At 41.3% G+C, this 20,399-nt stretch overlaps 1 protein-coding gene across 2 annotated transcripts in view; it reads left to right on the forward strand.

The window, feature by feature from the left end:
• CERS6 (ceramide synthase 6) overlaps positions 1-20,399 on the forward strand; it is a 298,528-nt gene that overhangs the window by 103,254 nt on the left and 174,875 nt on the right. For both annotated transcript variants that reach the window (XM_041722631.1, XM_041722632.1), the window contains exon 3: positions 496-626. In XM_041722631.1, the coding sequence (XP_041578565.1) occupies positions 496-626 (131 nt within the window). The remainder of the gene's footprint in view (positions 1-495; positions 627-20,399) is intronic.

Below are 20,399 nucleotides of genomic sequence, written 5' to 3' on the forward strand. Positions count from 1 at the left end.
AAGAGAACACATGCTTGTTTGTTTTTTGAGAACACATGTTTTATAATAGAATTGGTGCCGTAGGCTAAAGTGAGGTCTCTTGAGATTATTCCATGCTTTTGTCTCTCCTAACTTATCCTGAGATAATTGGGTATAGCATTTTTTTTTCCTGAGAAAGTAAAAACTTTGAAAGATGCCTCTTCACAAATTGACCTTAACCTAACTCCTTCCTTAAAGGCTAATGGAGCTGACCCAGCCAGTTGGCTGTTTCATTGCATCTGTGTTGCTGATAGGAAGTGCAAGCATCAGAACAAGATTCGTATTTTTCAGTGTTGTTTCCTAATGAGTGATTTTTTCTGTCCTAAGTGGTTATTTATGTTCATGCTACTAGTGGAAGGACTAGGTGCTCAGTAGTAGCAAGTAGTCAATATAGGGGGAAGAAAATCTCAATTTAGACAAAGGCAGGTGTGTTTATAGTGAAGATGAAAATGATTTTGCTGGTACCTTGTTTCATAGCATCCTGATGAAAAGAGACTGGAAGGCCTCTCCAAGCAGCTGGACTGGGATGTTCGCAGCATTCAACGCTGGTTTCGACAAAGATGCAACCAGGAGAAGCCAAGCACACTGAGGAAGTTCTGCGAGAGCATGTAAGTTGCTATTTTTCTTTCTGAAAGAAAAAAACTGCTTAAGTACTCATCCTGTCCCCGAGGTTAAAAATAAAAGTTTCTTGCAGGCTTCAGCAGCCCCTAAATTAAAAAAGCATGCCACCCGGTAGAAAAACAGTCCACAAAAAATTGGGGGAATAGTAGTTTGTAAGGATTTGTGATTTCCACTTTGGATTCAGTAAGTGAAGTTCACGTTCTCGTGGAGTTCCTACAAAGTAGGCAGATTACAGGGGCCTGCAGTGATGCCAGCCAGCCACCTCTGAAATATGGCACTAAAAGTCATGATTTAATGGTTTGAATTTTAATAGAGGGGACTTTGTCAAGATGTTCTTTCCACTGGTAAAAGCTGAGATGTTAGATGTAGTATCAGAGAGTCATGATGATGCCCCCATATTCCTGATGATTGAAGAAATAACTATATTATATTCCATGGTTGAATTTAATGAAGCATTCCTTTAAGGTGGGGGATGGAATAAAGATCTCTTCCATTTCTGAAATGTGAACTTTATGGTTGTGTAAATTATATATCAATAAAGCTGTTAAAACTAAAAGACTCACAGAGAACTAGCACAGTGCTATTTTGAAATAGTGACACTCAATACACTAACCTATAGGAAAGTTAGAAAAAGAAATGCTGAAGCATTGAGCACATTTTCAACAAAGAGAAGATGCTGTGCCTTGAGCTCTTTGGTCCACTTGGTCTTCATCCTTTGGGATATGAGTGTGCCTTTGTCTAACAGCTCTGTCCTTCAGGAGCTTTTTCCTGACCCTGGTCATTTGAACAATAGGGCTGTCGATGTTGCTCCTTTTGTTGCTGGCTCTTTCTGTTTGGGGTTAAAGTTGCATTTTCAGGTTTAGCTTTCAATTTTGCCAAAAAAGTATTTTAGCAGTTGCAGTCTAAACCTTAGAGGGAAACCGAATGTTCTGGGAGACATGAGTGAGAGGCAGAATAATATCATAAATTCGTAGGGCTGAATAAATATGGGGAGCACAACCAGGATCTTGAGGAGGTCAGAATATTTATAAAACTTGAAAAACAATGCAGTAGATATAATCTGCAAAGCCCTTCCTATAATTGAACTTGGTGGCAGTTTATGGAAGAAGGATTTATGCATCTGGGCTCCAGATCAAAAGGTGGAATTGCTTTCAGTGGGCCTTGGCCCACTGTATATGCAAAGGACCTGGGCTCCTTCATTGGACTCCAGGTCTGAGCAGGGGTGAAGCTGGGTCTTGGCATAGGAACCACATGCTGAAACTCATGTGTGTCTTCCCCTCCTCCAACTAACAACTTTGGTAACTCAGTGCTAGCCCTTTCTATACTATACTGAGTCTATACCAGTTTACATACCAGTAGGTAGAGGAATTGGTCACTGGATCTTGTTAAAATGCAGATTGTCATTCAATCGGTATGAAATGGCAACTGAGGTGGCATTTTTAACAAGTTCTTAGGTGAAGCCACCAGTCCACAGACCACACTTGGAATAGCAAGGCTCAACACTATACCAGTATCTATGTCTTGTCCCTGAGTTCAGCTGGCCTTTATCTGCACACTTATAATCAGTTAAAAATATTTAATTTTAAAGATTTTATTTATTTATTCATGAGAGAAACAGAGAGAGAGAGAGAGAGAGAGAGAGGCAGAGACACAGGCAGAGGGAAAAGCAGGCTCCATGCAGGAAGCCCGATGCGGGACTCGAAAGAGAGAGAGAGGCAGAGACACAGGCAGGGGGAGAAGCAGGCTCCATGCAGGAAGCCCGACACGGGACTCGATCCCAGGTCCAAGATCACGCCCTGGGCTGAAGGCAGCGCTACACCAATGAACCACCTGGGCTGCCCTTAAAAATATTTCTGAATGGTTGCTAAAGGCATGGTAATGTGAAGGTACAACTGGGGCCAGGAGAGAGATGGTACCTGAAGTATCGATTATGATCTCCTTCCTTAAGAAGTTTATTATAATAGTTTCAAGGAGACATGAGAAATATCTGACTGTGTACCTCAGTGGTATCATACAACAGACAGGTGTGGGTGCTAAACAATTGGTATGGACAGTCAATAACTACAGATTAGAGGAGAAAGATCCACTGTGGGTAGATCTCTCTTATTCCTTAACCTCTGGATTGCCGCTAGATTCTCCTACCCTTCCAAGGGCTTCTGTTGTATTGGTTATTCTGTATTTTTACATTTTTTAGATTGGGCTTCTTCTCCAAATTCAGTCTTAGCCTCTTATTTCCCCCCACTTTACCTTCCATCCTCTTTGCAGAAGTTATTTCCTCTTGCCAAAGTCTTTTGAAGTCATTTGTCCCATGAAGAAGTTTCTTCTGAGGCATCGTTTTGCTCTCTCCCAACAGGCAACTCTGACTTGCTTCCCCTGCTGAATTCCCTTCTATTGTTGGCATGCCTCCATTCTGTTACAGACTAGCAGCTCAAACCAGTCATTTACCGAGTTCCATTAGTTCTTTGTAAAGCCACTGCTGTGGCACAGATCTTAATTGCTCTCATAGCTCTCATTATTTATCCCATTCATATATATTTTGCTACAAAAAACTTCCTGAAATGGTACGATCTTCATATTCTCCTTGTAAACCTCGATGATTCTTCTGCAACTATAGGATAAATTATTAGTCCCCTTAGTCTGTTTGCTAGATTCTGGCCTTCATGCATTTGGTATCAATGACCTCTTCCTACCAGAAGGTTGTCTTTTCACTGTCCATACTTTCTTTGTTCATTCCTGCCTTGGTTTATGCTGTGTTCCTAACATGGACACCTCTACCCTCTGCCCTGCCCATCTCTCCACTACCTGGGTAATTCTTCAAACCCTAGGCCCTCTCAGAAACGTGGCATGACTGTTGAATGTCTGGAATGAACACTAGTTTTTCAAATTTTTAGAGTCCTCATTGTAAGTACTAGTAATTTAATATGGAATCACATGCTTTCTTATGTGGTTATTTAACTTAACTTGTCCGTATATTTTTACCCCAATTACAGAATACTTGCTCTGTGAGGGCGCAAGAACCACATTTTGTTTTTCTTGTGTTCTTAGCCTTTACCACCACATATATACTGCTGAATAAATATTGGTTAAATGACCGTAAGTTATAGTGGCATTGTTTTGGAAGGATTTGCTGATCTAAGTTGGCATTCTGCCTCTCCAAATGAAGAGTGCCTATTACACACTGACTTAGCCTAAATTTGTATAGGAAAATTATCAAACTATGGAAAGCTCCAAGACTATATCCAAAGAAAGAGATTCAGAGGAAGGAATAGGATGGCAAAAGGGAACATTTAGATAAAGCTATGAAGAATAAAGCAGAATTATATTGGTCATCATAGGCACGTTTGTATGTCATAGTTATTTGCTCATCAGTATAAAAAATGATCTGGAGTAGTTGTTCTTAACCAGGGGTACACTGCATAATCACCTGGTAAGCTTTTGAAAATATACATACCCAGGATCCACCCTGGGATGGATGATTTAGTGTGGTGACTCAGGGAGGTCTGGACATGGATATCTTAAAAGAAATACCCGTAGTACTTAAAACACACACATTCATGGTTAAGAAGCATTAAATCTCTGAAAAGAGATGACTGCTGTTCAAAAATACTAAAAATCAAATTTGCAAGCAAGACAACACAGATTTGGGACTTGAAAGTCTAAGGCCCAAATGTACAGTTTCTGTAGGTTTTCTGTTCTATCTAAATCACAGTTTTAGGAAAGAGTCTCTTCAGGGGAATGAATGGTGTTTCATCTTTAAGCAGTGTGGAATGGCAGCAATATGCATGCCAAACAATGCTTGTAACCATCTGCTGGCATGTCCAACTTTTGGCGCACCCATTTAATGCAGATGAACTGAGTAGGAGTTGTTGTACAAGTAATATGTTGAAACATTGACATGCTTTTTTCCCCCCTTCGTGCTTGATGTCAGTCATTCACCGCTGTATTAGTTTTGATGAATAGTTCTTCCAAAATCATGTAAATCTTTACTGGCAACTGAAATAGAGATTTTCAAGAGGGAGTAAAGAATTTATAAAAACGAGATACCCTGTGATACATTTTCAGAGGAACAGTTTCTAAATGGGAGCCATTTAACTAGGGGAACATGCTTTGAAGCTGCTGAAGTTTTGCCTCTCCCCCTCCAACAGTTGCATCAGGATAATAGGAAAGTAAATAATATCTGCAATAAAAAAATATCCGCAGGATGAAACAGGAAGGGGCAGAGATAAGTTTTCAGAATGAATGGCTTCCCTCTACTTTGTGCCCGATGTGCATTCATCATTTTTAAATATTGTGCAGTGTGTTTAATAGCACCTGCCTGGGAGTAAATATTATATATGGCTTTCATTTAAGCAATCTCCACTTGACTGAACAGATAAATCTCCCATATCATAACCTGAAGATAAAGGGCAAGGAATGTTACTCTTTATAGATTAGTACTAATTTACATGGATTGGCATTTACTCATATGGAACCTTGTAAAATGCTGACCCAAAATTGTCTTTTCTATAGGAATTTCATTTTAGAGTTGAGGCTGATTAAAACTACCCTTAGATGCTGCCATATTTGGATGCTTCTGTTCAGAGGCAGCAGACTGACCAAAATCTGGGAACCTTTTGATATTGTGACTTTATTTCTGCAGTGAAGCCCCATGATCCTAATTTGTGATTCCACTGAACTTAGCAGTGAGAAACGAGGAGTCTAACCAGTTGTCCTCAGGCTATCACTCAGTCACTGCTTTTTTATTTTGTAGCTTTTTACTCGGACAAGTCAGCAGTGCTGTCTTGTGACCTCAGTAAAAAAGTGAAGCCTAATGATTGAGACGGAAAAGAGACCGGGCTGTGCGGAGAACAAGCAGAGTCTCATATCCCTTTATTTCAAATCAATCTTTAATCTGAGGAAATTTGTATGCTGAATATATTCAACAAGTTGTCATAACCCCATCACTGGTTTGCAAAAGAAAACTGACTGAATATTTGTACACTGCTGTCGTATCTTCTGTATACTCCACACTGTGGCCAAGGGCAAACTTTTGCCAAAGAGAAAATTCAGTTTTGATTATTTTCACCATCAGATCATGACATGATCATTATTTACTACCAAAGTTACTACCAAAGTTCCGCTGAAGACAGATGCAGTTTTTGAAGGAGAGAGTAAGAAAATATTATCTTGTAGAAAAATGGCATCTTCATGTTTTCAGTACTATGATACATGATTAGCAATGAGTTGATGCTGATCATGAGTCTGGAAGGAAATTAATCATAAAATCATAAAAGCCATAATCATAATCATACAACCTCTTAGGTTTTTAAAAAATTAATTAACTTTTGGTAGAGAGAACATGAGCGAGGGGAGAGGCAGAGGAAGAGAGAGAGATCAGCAGACTTTTCCTGTCAGTGGCTAGAAAGTAAATATCTTAGACCACACAAACCTTGTCGCAATTATAACTCCACTGTTGTAGCACAAAAACAGCCATAGACAAAGCAAATATATGTGGTTGTGTTCCAATAAAACTTTATTAATGAATGCCGAAGTTTGAATTTATCATTTTCATATGTTATGAAGCATTCTTTAAATTTTTTTTCAACCATTTAAAAATTTAAAAACTATTCTTAACTCATGGGTTGTACAAAGACAGATGGCAGGCTGGATTTGGCAAGCGAGCTATAGTTTGCTAAACCCTGCTTTGGGATTACAGTACTATTAGCAGTTCTTTCAAGAGTTTCAGGAAAGAGAATATGGTCTTTTGCATAAGGCACAGTCATCCATTGCACAGAGTATTGTTATATAACAGAAGCATTAGAATAGTTTCTGTAAGTTTCAGGAAAGAGAATGTGGTCTTATAGCACAAGACACAGTCATCCATTGCGCAAAGTACTGCCATAAAACAGAACCATTAGAACAGTTCTGTAATGCCTATCTCTAATATTCCTGGCACGTGGTGCCTCGATGCTGTGCAGTTTCATTTAACTCAATCAGGCCCTCTTGAAGTTGTTAGTATTCTGAAGATAGTATCACTTCCCCTACAAAAATTCTGAAGATTGATGAACTGTGTTATGAGACAGTCTGCTCTTTTGCCTCAAGTTAGCTTTTGAAACCTTTTCCCTCTTTCTACTCCACCCCTGCCATCTGTGGCATGTGAACTCAGGTTTTCTACTTAGATCAAGCCTCTCACTCCCCTTGATGGCATATGGTGAGGCCTCTCATTCATGTGTACTGGCTAATTAAAGAAAGCAGATTTTTGCTAAAAATATCAGAGAGGCCAAACTTTGGTCAAGCTGGCTACAGATTAGGTACTGCTGATCAGTTTTCTTTAAATCCTAAGTTCTGCAAAGCTCTGTTGATAATTTTTCCAAGAATTTTATTCAACATGGAGTTGGATGGAGATGAAAAGAACTAGAGTATATAGAGGAATAATTGAATTTATTAAGCCCTCTGTTCTTAATTCTTGTCTGCCATTTTTGAATCTATATACCATTTCTTTGATCTATTTTAAAAGTTATTTCTGATTTAGAACAAAATCATGAAAATCATTACAATCAACTTTGATTTATAGAGGATGTGCAGAGGTACGCATAATGTTCCGAAAGTTTGGGGCAAAAATACTCCAAAGCCTACCACCCAGAAATAAATATTTTAGATTTTACTACTTATATAAGATTATATTCTATACATGTGCTCACACATATATACATGCATACTGTGTATCTCAGCTTGGTGTGTGCCCTTCTTGAGATTTCTTTATGAAACCTGCCTCATCATAGGGCCCGAAGAAGGCTATGGGAACATTATGTTTCATGCTTTACCTTTAGGATCTATAAATCATGATTCGCTTAGTGGCAGTACAGTCAGTTGTGCTGTAGCATGACACACACATTGTTAAAAATTGCCACACTGTACAAAATTGTACAACACAATACAACCTAGGATTTATGAGAAAAATCAGGGCACAACAGTCAAAAACATCACAGGCATTAAAAAAGAGATGGGAACCTAATAAGAACAGCACAGTTTTATACTGTGCTGTTAAGTATAAGTAGTTAAGAAATACATAAAAACTATAATGAATATGGTATTTTATCTTGAAAAGGACGTGAAGTTTACTTGGAAGTCAGTGTTGGTGTATTGGGTGAACTGCCATAACAAAATACCATATACTAGGCACCTTACAAAACAAATTTCTCTCTCACAGTGCTGGAGGCTGGCAGCTGAAGATCAAGGTGTCTCAGGGTTGGAATATCCCTTTTGTCCTCACTGAGTCTTTCCTCTGTGCCTGTTTATTCTTAGTGTCCCTTTCTCTTCTTCTAAGGACACCAGTCATATCAGAATAGTACCCCACTCCTCTAACCTCATTTAACCTGAATTGCCTCCATATATTTTCAGATATAATCATGGTGGGGCTTAGGGCTTAGAGCTTCAACTTAAGAACTCTGGGGTGACACAGTTCAGCCCGCAGGAACATTGGAAGAGTTAACAGCTCGGAAGTTTCTGTGAAGTGGTACAAGGAAGGGGCTCTGAAATTTGAGACAAAGCTGTGACACTGGGTGGATGTGTCCCATAACATGTGAACTGAGGTAACATGGGGATGTTTGAGAGGGGCGTGTGCGTGTTTGGTATTTCCTTCTTCGCTCAGGTCAACTCAGCACATTCCTGCATTCGCCCAGTGTTCCTGGCAAGTGAAATCACACACAGGCCAATATAAAATTTGTGCTGTGCTCACACAAGAGTGAGAGATATTCATGGTTTCACAACTGGCCTTACAGCAAGACTGGCAGACAGCACAGGGTGGTGGTACAGCAGGGTGAGCTCTGGAGCCAGCCAGGCAGTCTGAGTTCGGGTCTTCCCTCTCAGAAAAGTCTGTGGGATATTTGGGAGAGCTGTTTGACCTCCCTAAGCTTCCGTTTCTTCATATTGGTAGTGCTCACGCCATAGGGTCGCCGGGAGGACCATGCGGGTTAACACGTGAGATGCCTAGAAAGGTGTCTTGCGCAGAGGGGGCGGTAAATGCCAGCTACCGTCAACGCCACCGTGTTGTCTGTCGTTAGTGCAGCTGGTGCAACACGAGCAGGAGCAAATAGCTAGTAGTCGGTCAAAACGTGCAACGGCAGAGCTGTCGGCGCGTTACCTGCTAGAGGCAGCTCTGGTGTTTGTTGTTCCGGGAGGAGAGCTTCAGGAAGGTGCAGGGAGAACAGGGTCTTCGTTCAGAACGAAACCCTCTTATTTCTGTGGAATTCCAAGGAAGCGGAATCATGTGGATTCACAGGACTGTCAGCCGGGGCCTGACTTACACACACAGAAAGATGCAAAATCCATCTGAGCTCAGAAGGCAGACCCTTTGGCTTCCTGCTGAGTAGCAGTGTCACAGAAGTGGCTGGGGAAAGGTGTCCGACACCAGCAGGGAATGGTGCCCGCTGTGCCGCCAGAAGCCAAGGCTTTTGAAGCACCGCATGAGAAATGTCAGAACACACGGTGAATATCTTTGAACCGCAGAGATTTAAAATCTTGCCCAGGTGATTCTGAGGAAGACACAGCTTGCCTCTCCCGGTGGGGAGAGAGGAACAAAGCCTGGGGCACAGCGGGGCTGGCTTTAGCGAAGGCACCTCTGCTGGGGCCGGGAGAGCCCCGTCGGCCCTAGGCGGTCGGCATGGCTTCTGGGTATAGGTTTGCCGTTAAATGTAATATTTATTGGTTACCTCCCATGAGCAGGTGAAGGTGTATTGATCTAGAGCAGATTTGAGGCTGGGAATCAGATGTCCCTGGTTCATGTCCAGGTTCAAACTGTTTAACCCTTAATGAGCTATTTAACCTTGCTAGGTCCCGGGTGTGTCTTCTGTAAAAGGAGAAAGAACTCCTATTTATGGAGTCATTCTGGGGATTAAATGAGAGGGTATGGGTATAATGTGCATCCCGTAGTGCCCACTTCCCTTTCAGCTGGGTTTGCAAACTTAAGAAACAGTTTCTGATCTTGTGGGACTCACAGGGACAATTGATTCGGCGTACTAGTAAAGTTGTCCAATACCTTCAACAGGGAGATAGAACCTGTGTTACTTGCGTGATAAGGTTTCTTTTCTAGAGCCTCTCCCTTATTGCCCCAGCTGTGGGGATTTCTGGTCTTGTATCTTAATATGCCATCAGGAGAACCATATTTTAGATTGTTTGAGAAGGAAGCACATTGTAGCTTCTTGGAAGTCCAGTCTGCTTTGCCCCCTCTTTCTGTTCTTCTTTTACTCCATCCTGCCTCCCTCTCTCCCTTCTACCTCCTGGTGTTTTAGGGACAGGTGCCTTTTGCTTCCTCCTGGCTACTTACTCTTCTGTGGGGGCCACAGACCTTGTCCAGGGGTGGACAGGAGGCTTAATAGAACCCTCAACCATTACTAATTTGACTATAATTGTCTTAAAACTTGGTACATTGCACATGACTCCAGATATTTGAATATAGCACCTACTGTTGAGGGCCGAAGGTGTTTGTGTATAAAGATGTAGCTGTGGGGGTAGGCACTTGGACAGAGCAATCAATGGGAAGCATAGCTATTTCCTCTTTTGGAAGATTTGGGTAGATTCCAAGTGCCTTTTGGAGAAGCAGGTCTTAGGTATGTGTGGACCTTCCCAAATCTAAATTCATAAATGAGGCCTTTGTGAAATTGGAAACTTAACTAAAAGCAGTTAAGGCCAATTACTTTCATTTTTTTAATAAATTAATTTTTATTGGTGTTCAATTTACCAACATACAGAAAAACACCCAGTGCTCATCCCATCAAGTGTCCCCCTCACTGCCCGTCACCCATTCCCCCCCACCCCCCACCCTCCTTCCCTTCCACCACCCCTAGTTCGTTTCCCAGAGTTAGGAGTCTTTATGTTCTGTCTCCCTTCCTGATATTTCCCACACGTTTCTTCTCCCTTCCCTTATATACTTTCATTTTTAAATGCAAGTTGAGCTGCTGGCTTTGCCTAGAGGGCTATCGTGATTTGGGAGAATTTAAGTATTTTAGAAAAAATCTCTTTAATTTGGTTAATATTTCCTATTTTGCCTCTATACCAACTCTTAGCAGTTGCCAACTGATGGGAGGCTAGATATTGCTCTTAGGGCTCAGCTATGTAGAAGGATATTAATACCGTTCTGCAGAGTATGTGGTGTGAGTGAGGCCACTGGTGCAGCTTCATACATAGGGTGTATCATGACCCACAGTCAAGGCTAGCCGCAGAATTGGCACTAAAGGTTAGCGCACAAGACATAGACATCACTTAATCCTGCTGGGTTCTGATAACTCCTGTATTTAGCTACCGATGTAATAAAATGGCATATCTTCATCTTCTATACAATTAAGTAACAACTAGTTTTCTTGCACATGTAGTGGGCACCTAATGCTGGTAAGCAACCCAGACCCAAGCAGGGAAAAGGAATGTCTAGGGAGATTATGTTATATTCTGGGTACTGTAGTGGGCCTTTACAGTTAATCCTCACAGCTACCCTCTGTAATATGTTAGGTGTCACATGCCCTTCTTAACTCCTGAAGAAGCTGAAGCAAAGCACGGTAGAGTGGTGACTCAGCGCCACTCAGCTAGTAAGTGACAGAACTGGGATTTGTACCCAGGCTTGCCCCAATCCAGGGGCTTGTGGGAGAAAGCTCACGAACATTACATGTTACCATATTCAGAGCAAATGTAGAAAGGGGGAACCTGGGTATTTTCATCATCGTTTCCTTTCCTTTCCCCCTCCAGTTTATAAAAGACTGTAATTAAATTCCCTTTCTATCTTGTTGGCACACCAGTTGCACCTTTAGTTATACTAGAGCACTTCACTTGGAGACTTTTTATTTTCACTGTTTGCATTTCTCTCTGCTATTAAACTGTCCAACACCTTGACTGCTGGGACTGTCTCATTCATCTTTTCATCCCCTCGGGTCAGCACAATGCCTGGTGCTTTGTAAGGCCCCAATAAATGTCTACTGAATAAATCAATTATTTAGATTAGGGATTGCATTGAACCTCTAGGGACTAACCTAACGGGCTGAATTTAATTAAGAAGCAGCTCAAGTTTAATGTCTTTCAAATAGTCCTAGGAAGATCAAGGTAGGAGGGAAGAAGTAGGAAAGGCCTTCTGGCCGAGGTGACATTGCTGAATTTTTAAGGATGATTCCATCGGCCAGGTACAGAAAGAGAACAAGGGTGCCAAAGGCTGCCCCAGGGAGTGGAAATGGCCTGAAGAACAAGGTGGGCTGGAGGAAGTCCCTTCAGCTTGAGTAATGAATATCAGGACAGGGGAAACGAAGAGGCAGCTATAGCCATAACACCAAGTGCAGGCTGTGGGCATCTCTTTCTACACTCTCCTGACTACATATTTAGGACCCTCCAACCTTCTGCTCTAAAATGGCCTGCCTTCACAAAAATCTCATGTTTACCAAGGGCGTGGCTCAGTGATGAATGGAGTTGGCTCTTAACTACTATCGCATTTTACCAGTGTATGACTCAATTTGAACTCTTTTATTTTCTTGTTGAAAGAAAATTTGCTCATCAAACATAAATCTCTCATTGATTAGATATGTTATAGACATGATTTTCAGCAGGCCCCTGTGTTCTTTATGATGTTGGTCTTCTAGCCTCTGTCTTGTCTTCTGAAAAGGATAATGTGGTGCATGGAACCAGCATAATGACCTCTTCCTTTTTCTTTGCCACCTCCCATGCAAACATGCAAAAATTAAACATCCAAAGGAAAAAGAAAGAAAACCATGTTACATTATCACCTCACTATTAGCTGTATCAACCATGTCATATTTTACAGAGAAAAAAATCGGGTGTGGGACCCATGATAACTGGTAGTACGCCATTGACTTGGCATGCTGCTGTCAAGGTTCAAATTAAAAAAACAAAACAGATCAGGACATGCAGTCAGAAGAGTGTGAATGTGCTTACATGATTTGGAGCAATTGAATATTAGAAATCAAGATTGCCCCCAGAAAATCCAGCAAAATTCATGCACCCACAAGACTTAATTCACCTCAATTTCCCAAATGGTTTACAGAGGACCTTTATGGGGAAGGGGCTAGGTGCTGGGGGATTTAAAGGCAGGAAAGACAGAAGTGTTCTCTGATGCTCAGAGTGTAGGAGGGGAAAAGGCACAACAATTTAGGAAGAGTCACAGACACATCTAGCTCTCCCTGGGGATGGGGCTGAGTCATTGTATTGTAATGAGTACTTGTGGGTTAGCAAACCAAAGTGGAGATAAATAAGAATTGGCCAATGTAAACAGCATCTTGTGAATGCATTTCATGATGGATTTGGGGACAGAATTAATATTCAAGTATAAAAAATACTGAATTTTATTTGTAGAATTTTTATCTTTCAAAAGCATAGTATTTGTTTGGTAATATCTGTGGAATAACAAAGTGACCATCTTGTACTGGGATTGTGCCAGAACTTCCTACATTAAGCCTCACTGTGTTTATTACTGTTCAGGGTGCTTGGAGAGTCACTGTGCATGCAAATTCCTTACTAATGGGGAACATTAGTTGGGACTCCAAGTAGAGTTATTTGGTGAAACCAGCTTTCATCCAGAGCCATTGGTGATCTTTCTTTTCTGTCATCCTTTCTTCTCTGTGGGTGGGAGGGTGGGAACTGGGTTAGGTGAGGGGCTGGAGTGGTGGGAGAGTCTAAGTGCTTTCCAGATAACATCAGGTCCAGCCCAGTGATCTGAAGACCGGGATACTGTCTGCAGTAAGACATTCTCAATGTGTGGGGATTGTGGTCCATGCTGTGACTTCTGAGATCTGAGAAGCTCCAGTCTGCACCGTTAGCACTAGGTGATAGGCACATACAGATCTCAAGAAGTAGCCAAATACAGAATTTCCTCCAAAGTTGTTCTTTACATGTATTTTTCAATAGACACTCTTGTTTTTCTTTGGTTATCATTTCATTTCAATTTAATTGATTCAAAAGAAAATATTGTTGTATCTTAAATTATGAAGGGTTCACATGAATCCTGGTTAAACCTCTGGTGTACTAAAATCTAAAAGCATGTCTTGTTCATCAATTTAAGTGTCCTTATTTCTGTTTCTTCCCAGTACTTAGGTGGTTCAGTAAACTTTTTTTTTTTTTTTGAGCGTTTACTACGTGCTGGGTTCTGTATCAGATGCTAGATGGAAATTAGGACTTCTTTCCCTTTTTAAAGAAAAAAAAATTTATTTGTTTGCTTTAGAGGAAGAGAGGGAGAGAGCACATGAGGGCAGAGGGAGAGGGAGAAGGAGAGAATCTCCAGCAGATTCCCAACTTGGGGCAGGACTCAATATCATGACCCTGAAATCATAACTTGAGCCAAAATCAAGAGTTGGACACTTAACCGACTGAGCCACCAGGTGCCCCAGGACCTCTTTCCTTGATGGATAAATGACAGTATCTCCTTGCTTCACCCTTTAAACCTCAGTTTCCTTATCTGTAAAACAGAGCTAAAAATCTTAAAAACCTTAATAGAGTTGTTATAACAATTAAATAAAATAATTCTTATAAATCACTTAGAATATGTCTACCACATTGTAAGAACTCAGGAAAAGTAATTACTTTAGATTATTAGTTTGAATCTCTGTGTGCTAGAGGCTGGGGAAATGAATTGAATTCCCCCACTAGTCAAATAATACCATTCCAAGTTTGCTTAATACCCTGGAGTACCATACTACCACCATGTGTTTTATCCAAGGCTTTATTTCTATTAAATCCCCAAATATCTGAAGATGTAATTACTTAGGAGGTGTGATGTGATGGCTTTTGTTGAAGGAACTAAAGCTCATTTTAATTTCAAATTCTTGACTTTCTTTAAAGGAAAGCTTCTTGGTGGTTGGAGTAAGAACATGGCTTTCTGGCTTTCCAACTTTTAAAGTAGGGTGTAGTTTGAAAACGTGGTCTTATTTGTCTAGAACAGTAGGATAAGACCCTTGTGGTGGAGCTAGGAGGTTTATATCTTAGGAAAAGGAGTCAGGGCACACAAGGCCCAGCTGACGTAGGAGTCTAGGGTCCCAGCCCAACTTGCCTGTTTCTACCACTAATCAACTTGCTCAGATTCCAATTCTTGAAACTTAACTAGTCAAAATAGTACTTTAGGTTGAAAAATGGAGCCATAATGTTGTTCTGAACATACAGGGCACTCACACTTTAATAAATGTTAGCTAATGTTACTAATGATCATTAGTAGTGGCACTATAATTATCACTGAAGCAAAGAAGGAACTCCTTTGCTTTTAAACAAGTTTTAGCTTTTTTAAAGAATTTCATGAGGATTTACAGAAATGGCTTGTACTGCTAGGTGGTGGTGCCATGCTTGTTCTTGCCTCTTGGCCTATGCTCATGTTGTCACCATCTGCAAATCCCCTACCCCCACCTCCAGTACTTTTCCTGCTGCCTTATTGACTTGACAGATATCTGCTCAGCCATTAAGACTTTGTTCAGCTTCATTCAGCAAACTGTAAGCATTTATTAAGTGACAAATTTATGCCAGGCGCCATGCTTAGTGTCTGCTGGAGAGCAGACTTGGAAACAGATCATTATAACTTGTGTGACCTCGCCTACTCCATGAAGGAGGCACGTAGTTTGATCTCTTTTTCTCCAAGTAGAACTGACAATTCCCGTGTTTATGTACCCCTTTAATAATGACAGGAAGAGTTCACAACTCTCTTACTTATATTTCATTTTTTTTTTTGAGAGAGAGAGCTAGCAAGAGCATAAGCAGGGGGAGGGGCAGAGAGAGAATCTTTTTTTTTTTTTTTTAATTAAAAAAAAATTTATTGGAGTTCAATTTGAGAGAGAGAGAATCTTAAGCAGGCTCCATGCTCAGTGCAAAGCCCAATGTGGGGCTTAATCTCACAACCCTGAGATCATGAACTGAGCCAGTCAAGAGTCAGACGCTTAACCAACTGAGCCACCCAGGTACCCCACTTTTATTTCTTTTTATCTGCTAGCATATCAAGTTCTTCAGTGCAAAGAGAACATCTTCCCTTTGAATAGCCACCATATAATATTGTCCCTGCATGTGGAAGGTACCCAATAAAGGTTTTTTAGAGTGAATTAACACATATTTTAGGGCTGATGACTTTTTAGGGATTGTTTGCCATGTCTTTGTTTCATGTATTGCCCAACTGTGTTTTGAGTATCTACTATATGCCAAGCACTCCTTTATGTCTTTGAGACATAGTTTACATTTCAATGGGGAGAAGATGGTAGACAAATAGATAAAATATATAAGATAGCAGTTGGCTCGAAGTACTGTGGAGGAAAATTCAGCTGACAGCAAGATTAGGAGTATCTGTGGGTTTGAGCATTTACAGATTGTCAGGGAAGTCATTCCTGAGAAGATGGTGTTTGAACCAAGGCCTGAAGGAGGTGAGGTAACCCCATGCAGCAGAGGCTGAGCAACTGCAAATACCTTGAGGAAGAGTGCACCTGGCCTGCGGGAGGTCTCAGGTGTCTGGGGTTGAGGGAGAATGTTGGGGGCAGAGTGGAAGGTGAGGTAAGGGGGTGACAGATTGTACAGAGCCCTGTAGACCCCTGGAAAGACTTGGCTGTTTTACTCTGAGAAGGAAACTATAGGAGGGTTTTGGACTGAGAAGTGATGTGGTCTGAGTAACATCCTAATGGGTTCACACTAGCTGATATGTTTAGACTGGATTGTGGGGAGGTAGAAACAGGCATGGGAAACCAGGCAGAAAGCTCCTGAAATAATCCAGGGGAGAGTTCTTGGTGACTTGAACCAAGATGGTGGTGGTGGAAGTAATGAGAAGAGTTTAGGTTCAGGATTAAAAATAAACAAACAAACAAACAACTTTTCATTTTGAAAAATTTCTACCATGAAAAAGGAAAACAACAGTTTAGTGAACCCCCACTTAGTCATCAACATCTGATGTATTTACCTATACTTTTTTTTTTTTTTTTTTTTGGAACCATTTCAAAGTAAATTACACATATTATGAGACTTTGGCTTCAGCATAAATCTCCAGAAAATCAGGTTGTTCTCTTACATAAGTGGAATGCCATCATCATACCAAATTCAGATTTCCCCTGTTGCCTTCCCTGAGATGGTTTTTATATCTGTATTTCTTTCTATTCAGAAAGAAAAGAAAAAGATAAAATATCAGAGAATCAGAAATTCTATTCAGAATCCAGTCACGATTCATTCATTGTATTTGGTTGCTATGTCTCTCAAATGTTTCTCTTTCACTTTCACTTCATTAATCTGAAATAATTTTAAACTTACAGAGAAATTTCAAGAACAGTGTGAAAAAATCCTGTATAGACTTCACCCAGATTCGTCCGTTGCTGCCATTACATCAGACTTGCTTTAATATTCCTCCTGTGTAAGTGTCAGATAGGATTTACCTCAAAGATAGAGGAAACAATTTGCTTAGAGACTGGTTGTTTGGTGTGAGAGAAAGTGAGGTTTCTAAGGATGACCTTCAGACTTCTGGCTTGAGAAGTTAGAAGGAAGGTGTTGCAGTTTACGGAGTTGAGGAAGGTGAGGGAGGGACAGGTCTGGGAACAGGCTGGGGTCTGAATATTAGGCACGTCAAGCTTGAGCTGTCTGTTGGGTGTCCATCGACAGGGGTGCCAGAGGCAGCTGGGTGTATAAATAGGGAGTTCAGAGACGAGGCTGCAGCTATAAATGTGGCAATTTTCAGTGAAGAGGTGGCATGTGAGGTCAGCAAGAGCGAGCATGAGGGTAAGTAGAAAGGATGACAGAGAACTGAGCCTTGTGGTGTGCTCGTGTTTCGGATGGCAAAGTTGAAAGGAGCCAATAAAGGGACTGTGAAGGAGGGACATGCGAGTAGGAGGAACCAAGAGAACCTGTTAATGATCCCCCATATCAAATGCTACTGATAGGTCATGGCAGTTGAGGACGGTGAAGTGACCTGTGGATGTGGTTATTGGTGTCACAGAAGTCCCTGGTCTCTTTGACAAGAGCAGTTTGGGTGGAGTGGTGGTAGTGAAACCTCCATCTAAGAGGAGTCAAAAGGAAATGGGAGGAAAGAAATTGAAGTATGGGACTCTCGAGAAGTGTGTTGTAAAAGGGTGGTTTGGAGAAAGGGTGGTAATTGGTGGAGGAATGTGAAGTCAAAGATTTTTTTAATTTTTAAATTCTTACTATTTTTTAAAGATTTTATTTATTCATGGGAGACACAGAGAGAGCGGAGAGAGAGGGAGAAGGAGGCTCCCTGTGGGGACCCCGATGTGGGACTCGATCCCAGAACCCTGGGATCGCAACCTGAGCCAAAGGCAGATGCTCCACCACTGAGCCACCCAGGCACCCCTAAAGATTTTTTTAAGGGGAGCCATTATAGCATGTTTGTTTGTATACTCATGATCCAGAGGAGAGGGAGAAACTGAAGATGCGAGAGAGGGGAGAGGTAAGAGCTCTATCCTTGCCTAGATAGCAGCAGCTGGGAAGTAGTGCACGCGTCCCAGTTGTCTTGGATGGGAGTGTAGACAGCTCTCTGTGGCCACAGGAGGGAAGCCAGAGTATGTGGGACCGGATGCAGACAGGTAGAGTCATGTTGAGAGCTTGTGGCAAGTCAAGAGACTGCCTCTTTAATCTTAGTGAATTAGGAAACCGGGTAATTAGCAGAGAGCAATAAGAGAGTAGGAGGTATTACCATTTTGAGGAGAGAGGAGAAAGTGTGAAGTAATTGTCTTGAAGTGTATTTATTAATTTCTCTGGTTGGAGTGTGTTTATCTGTGTGTGGCGTGGCAGGCAGTGAGGACAGTAAGGGGCATGAGTAGATTGCATTAGGAATGAAGTATCAGTGGAGTGTGCCCATAGATCACCCTCTCTCATCAAAAAGTTGCTGGTTGGGGGGGTACCTGGGTGGTTCAGTCAGTTAAGCATCTGCCTTTGGCTCAGCTCGTGATCTCAGGGTCCTGGGATCAGGTCCCACATTGAGCCCTGCATTGGGCTCTCTGCTCAGGGGAGAGTCTCTTTCTCGTTCTCTCTCTGCCCCTCCTCCCACTGGTGTGTGTATGCGCTCGCTCACTCGCTCTCTCTCTCTCTCATATTCTCTCAAACAAGCGAATAAATGAAGTCTTTAAAAAAGAAAAAGTACTGGTTTGGGATCAGCCCTCACAGTGCAGGGAATGGCTCATTACAGGAAAGCTAAGCTAAAAGCAAAGCTTTAGATCCTTGCCGCAGGCATTTATTTATCAGACCAGACTGCAACTGGTGTTAACTAGTGTTAGGGACTGAATGACTGTGTCTCTCCAAAATACATTATGTTGACTCCCTAAGCTCAAGTGTGATGATATTTGGAGGTCATGAGGGTGGTACGTGTGTGATGGTAAGAAGAAGGAGACACCAGAGTCCTCTCTCTCTCTCTCATTCTCTCTCTCTCTCTCTCTCTCTCTGTCTCGCACACAGCTAGAAGGTGGCCACGTGCAAATGAGGAAGGGGGTCTTGAATGAACACTGAATCTGCTGGCATTTGACCTGGGACTTCCCAGCTTCCAGAACTATGAGAAATAAATGTCTGTTGTTTCAGCCACCCAGTCGATGATATTTTATTAGAATAGCCAAGCCAGAGCTGACTAAGACAACTAATACGCACTTACTCCTTTATCATTTCCACATTCGTGTTTACAGGAGATGTTTCCTAGGGGAGGGAGGGCAAGTCATATCCTACAGTCAGTCTCAGCTTTGGAAAAGACTGAGGGGACAAAAGGGACCTATGGAGCCTACTCTTTGTAAGGTTACCTTTAAGAAAAATGTCCCCATCTTAACAAGCACTGTTGTGTCTTTTAGTTCATTATCCTGTGAGCTGCTGAGGTAGTAAATTCTTATCAAATTGGATGATGTTCTATTGCAGACTCCCTTCTGTCCTAAGAAATTCTGTACCACATGCTGGAGATTCTTAAGCTGCCACATGGATTTCTCTTGAGTTTTGGATGATTTGATGCATTAGGTATTCTTATTTAATTTCTGCTTTTAATTTTAAGAAACACTTCCAGATATGCCTGCAGCTAGCTAGCCATTTTTCCAAATCTGCATATAAATAAGAGAGAAGAGAGGGGAAATATAAAGCAGTGTTTTTTTTCTTTCTCCTTTTTTTTTTTCTCATTATATACACATCATATCCCCATTATGTGTGTTAGATCCAAGTTTACTCCTTTAAAAAAAAAAATTCACTGGGAAGACAATCAAATAGGCAAATCAAAAACTGTAAGGGATGCATTTTCATAAAAGCCCACGAGTGTAACTTTTTTGATACTTAAAAAGTAATCTATGCCTCTGATAATTATTTAAAATAAAATCCTTTTTTTACCTAATAGTATTAAATGTTTAGTTAAATGTCTGCAAGATCAGATTTAATGGCTCAACTCACACACACACACAGAGAGAGAGAGAGAGAGAGGCAGAGACATAGGCAGAGAGAGAAGCAGGCTCCATGCACCGGGAGCCCAACGTGGGATTCGATCCTGGGTCTCCAGGATCGCGCCCTGGGCCAAAGGCAGGTGCCAAACCGCTGCGCCACTCAGGGATCCCAATTTCAACTTTTTATTACCAAAATTTTAACATATGCACCAAAGAAAATAGTGTAATGAATTTTCACATATCCATCATCTGGCTTCAACTATGATAGACATTTTGCCATCTCCTTAAGCTGGAAGTCATAAAAGTTACTAAAAACTTTAACAGACAAAACATTAATATACAGGATGTAGGTGTAAGATAATACGCTTTATTAATATGCTTTAGGGTAAGGCCTTCAAACTAGGGCCTGCAAAGGTTTAAAAATGGCCT

The sequence above is a fragment of the Vulpes lagopus genome, chromosome 11 (assembly GCF_018345385.1).
Source record: "Vulpes lagopus strain Blue_001 chromosome 11, ASM1834538v1, whole genome shotgun sequence".
NCBI classification, from domain to species: Eukaryota; Metazoa; Chordata; class Mammalia; order Carnivora; family Canidae; genus Vulpes; species Vulpes lagopus.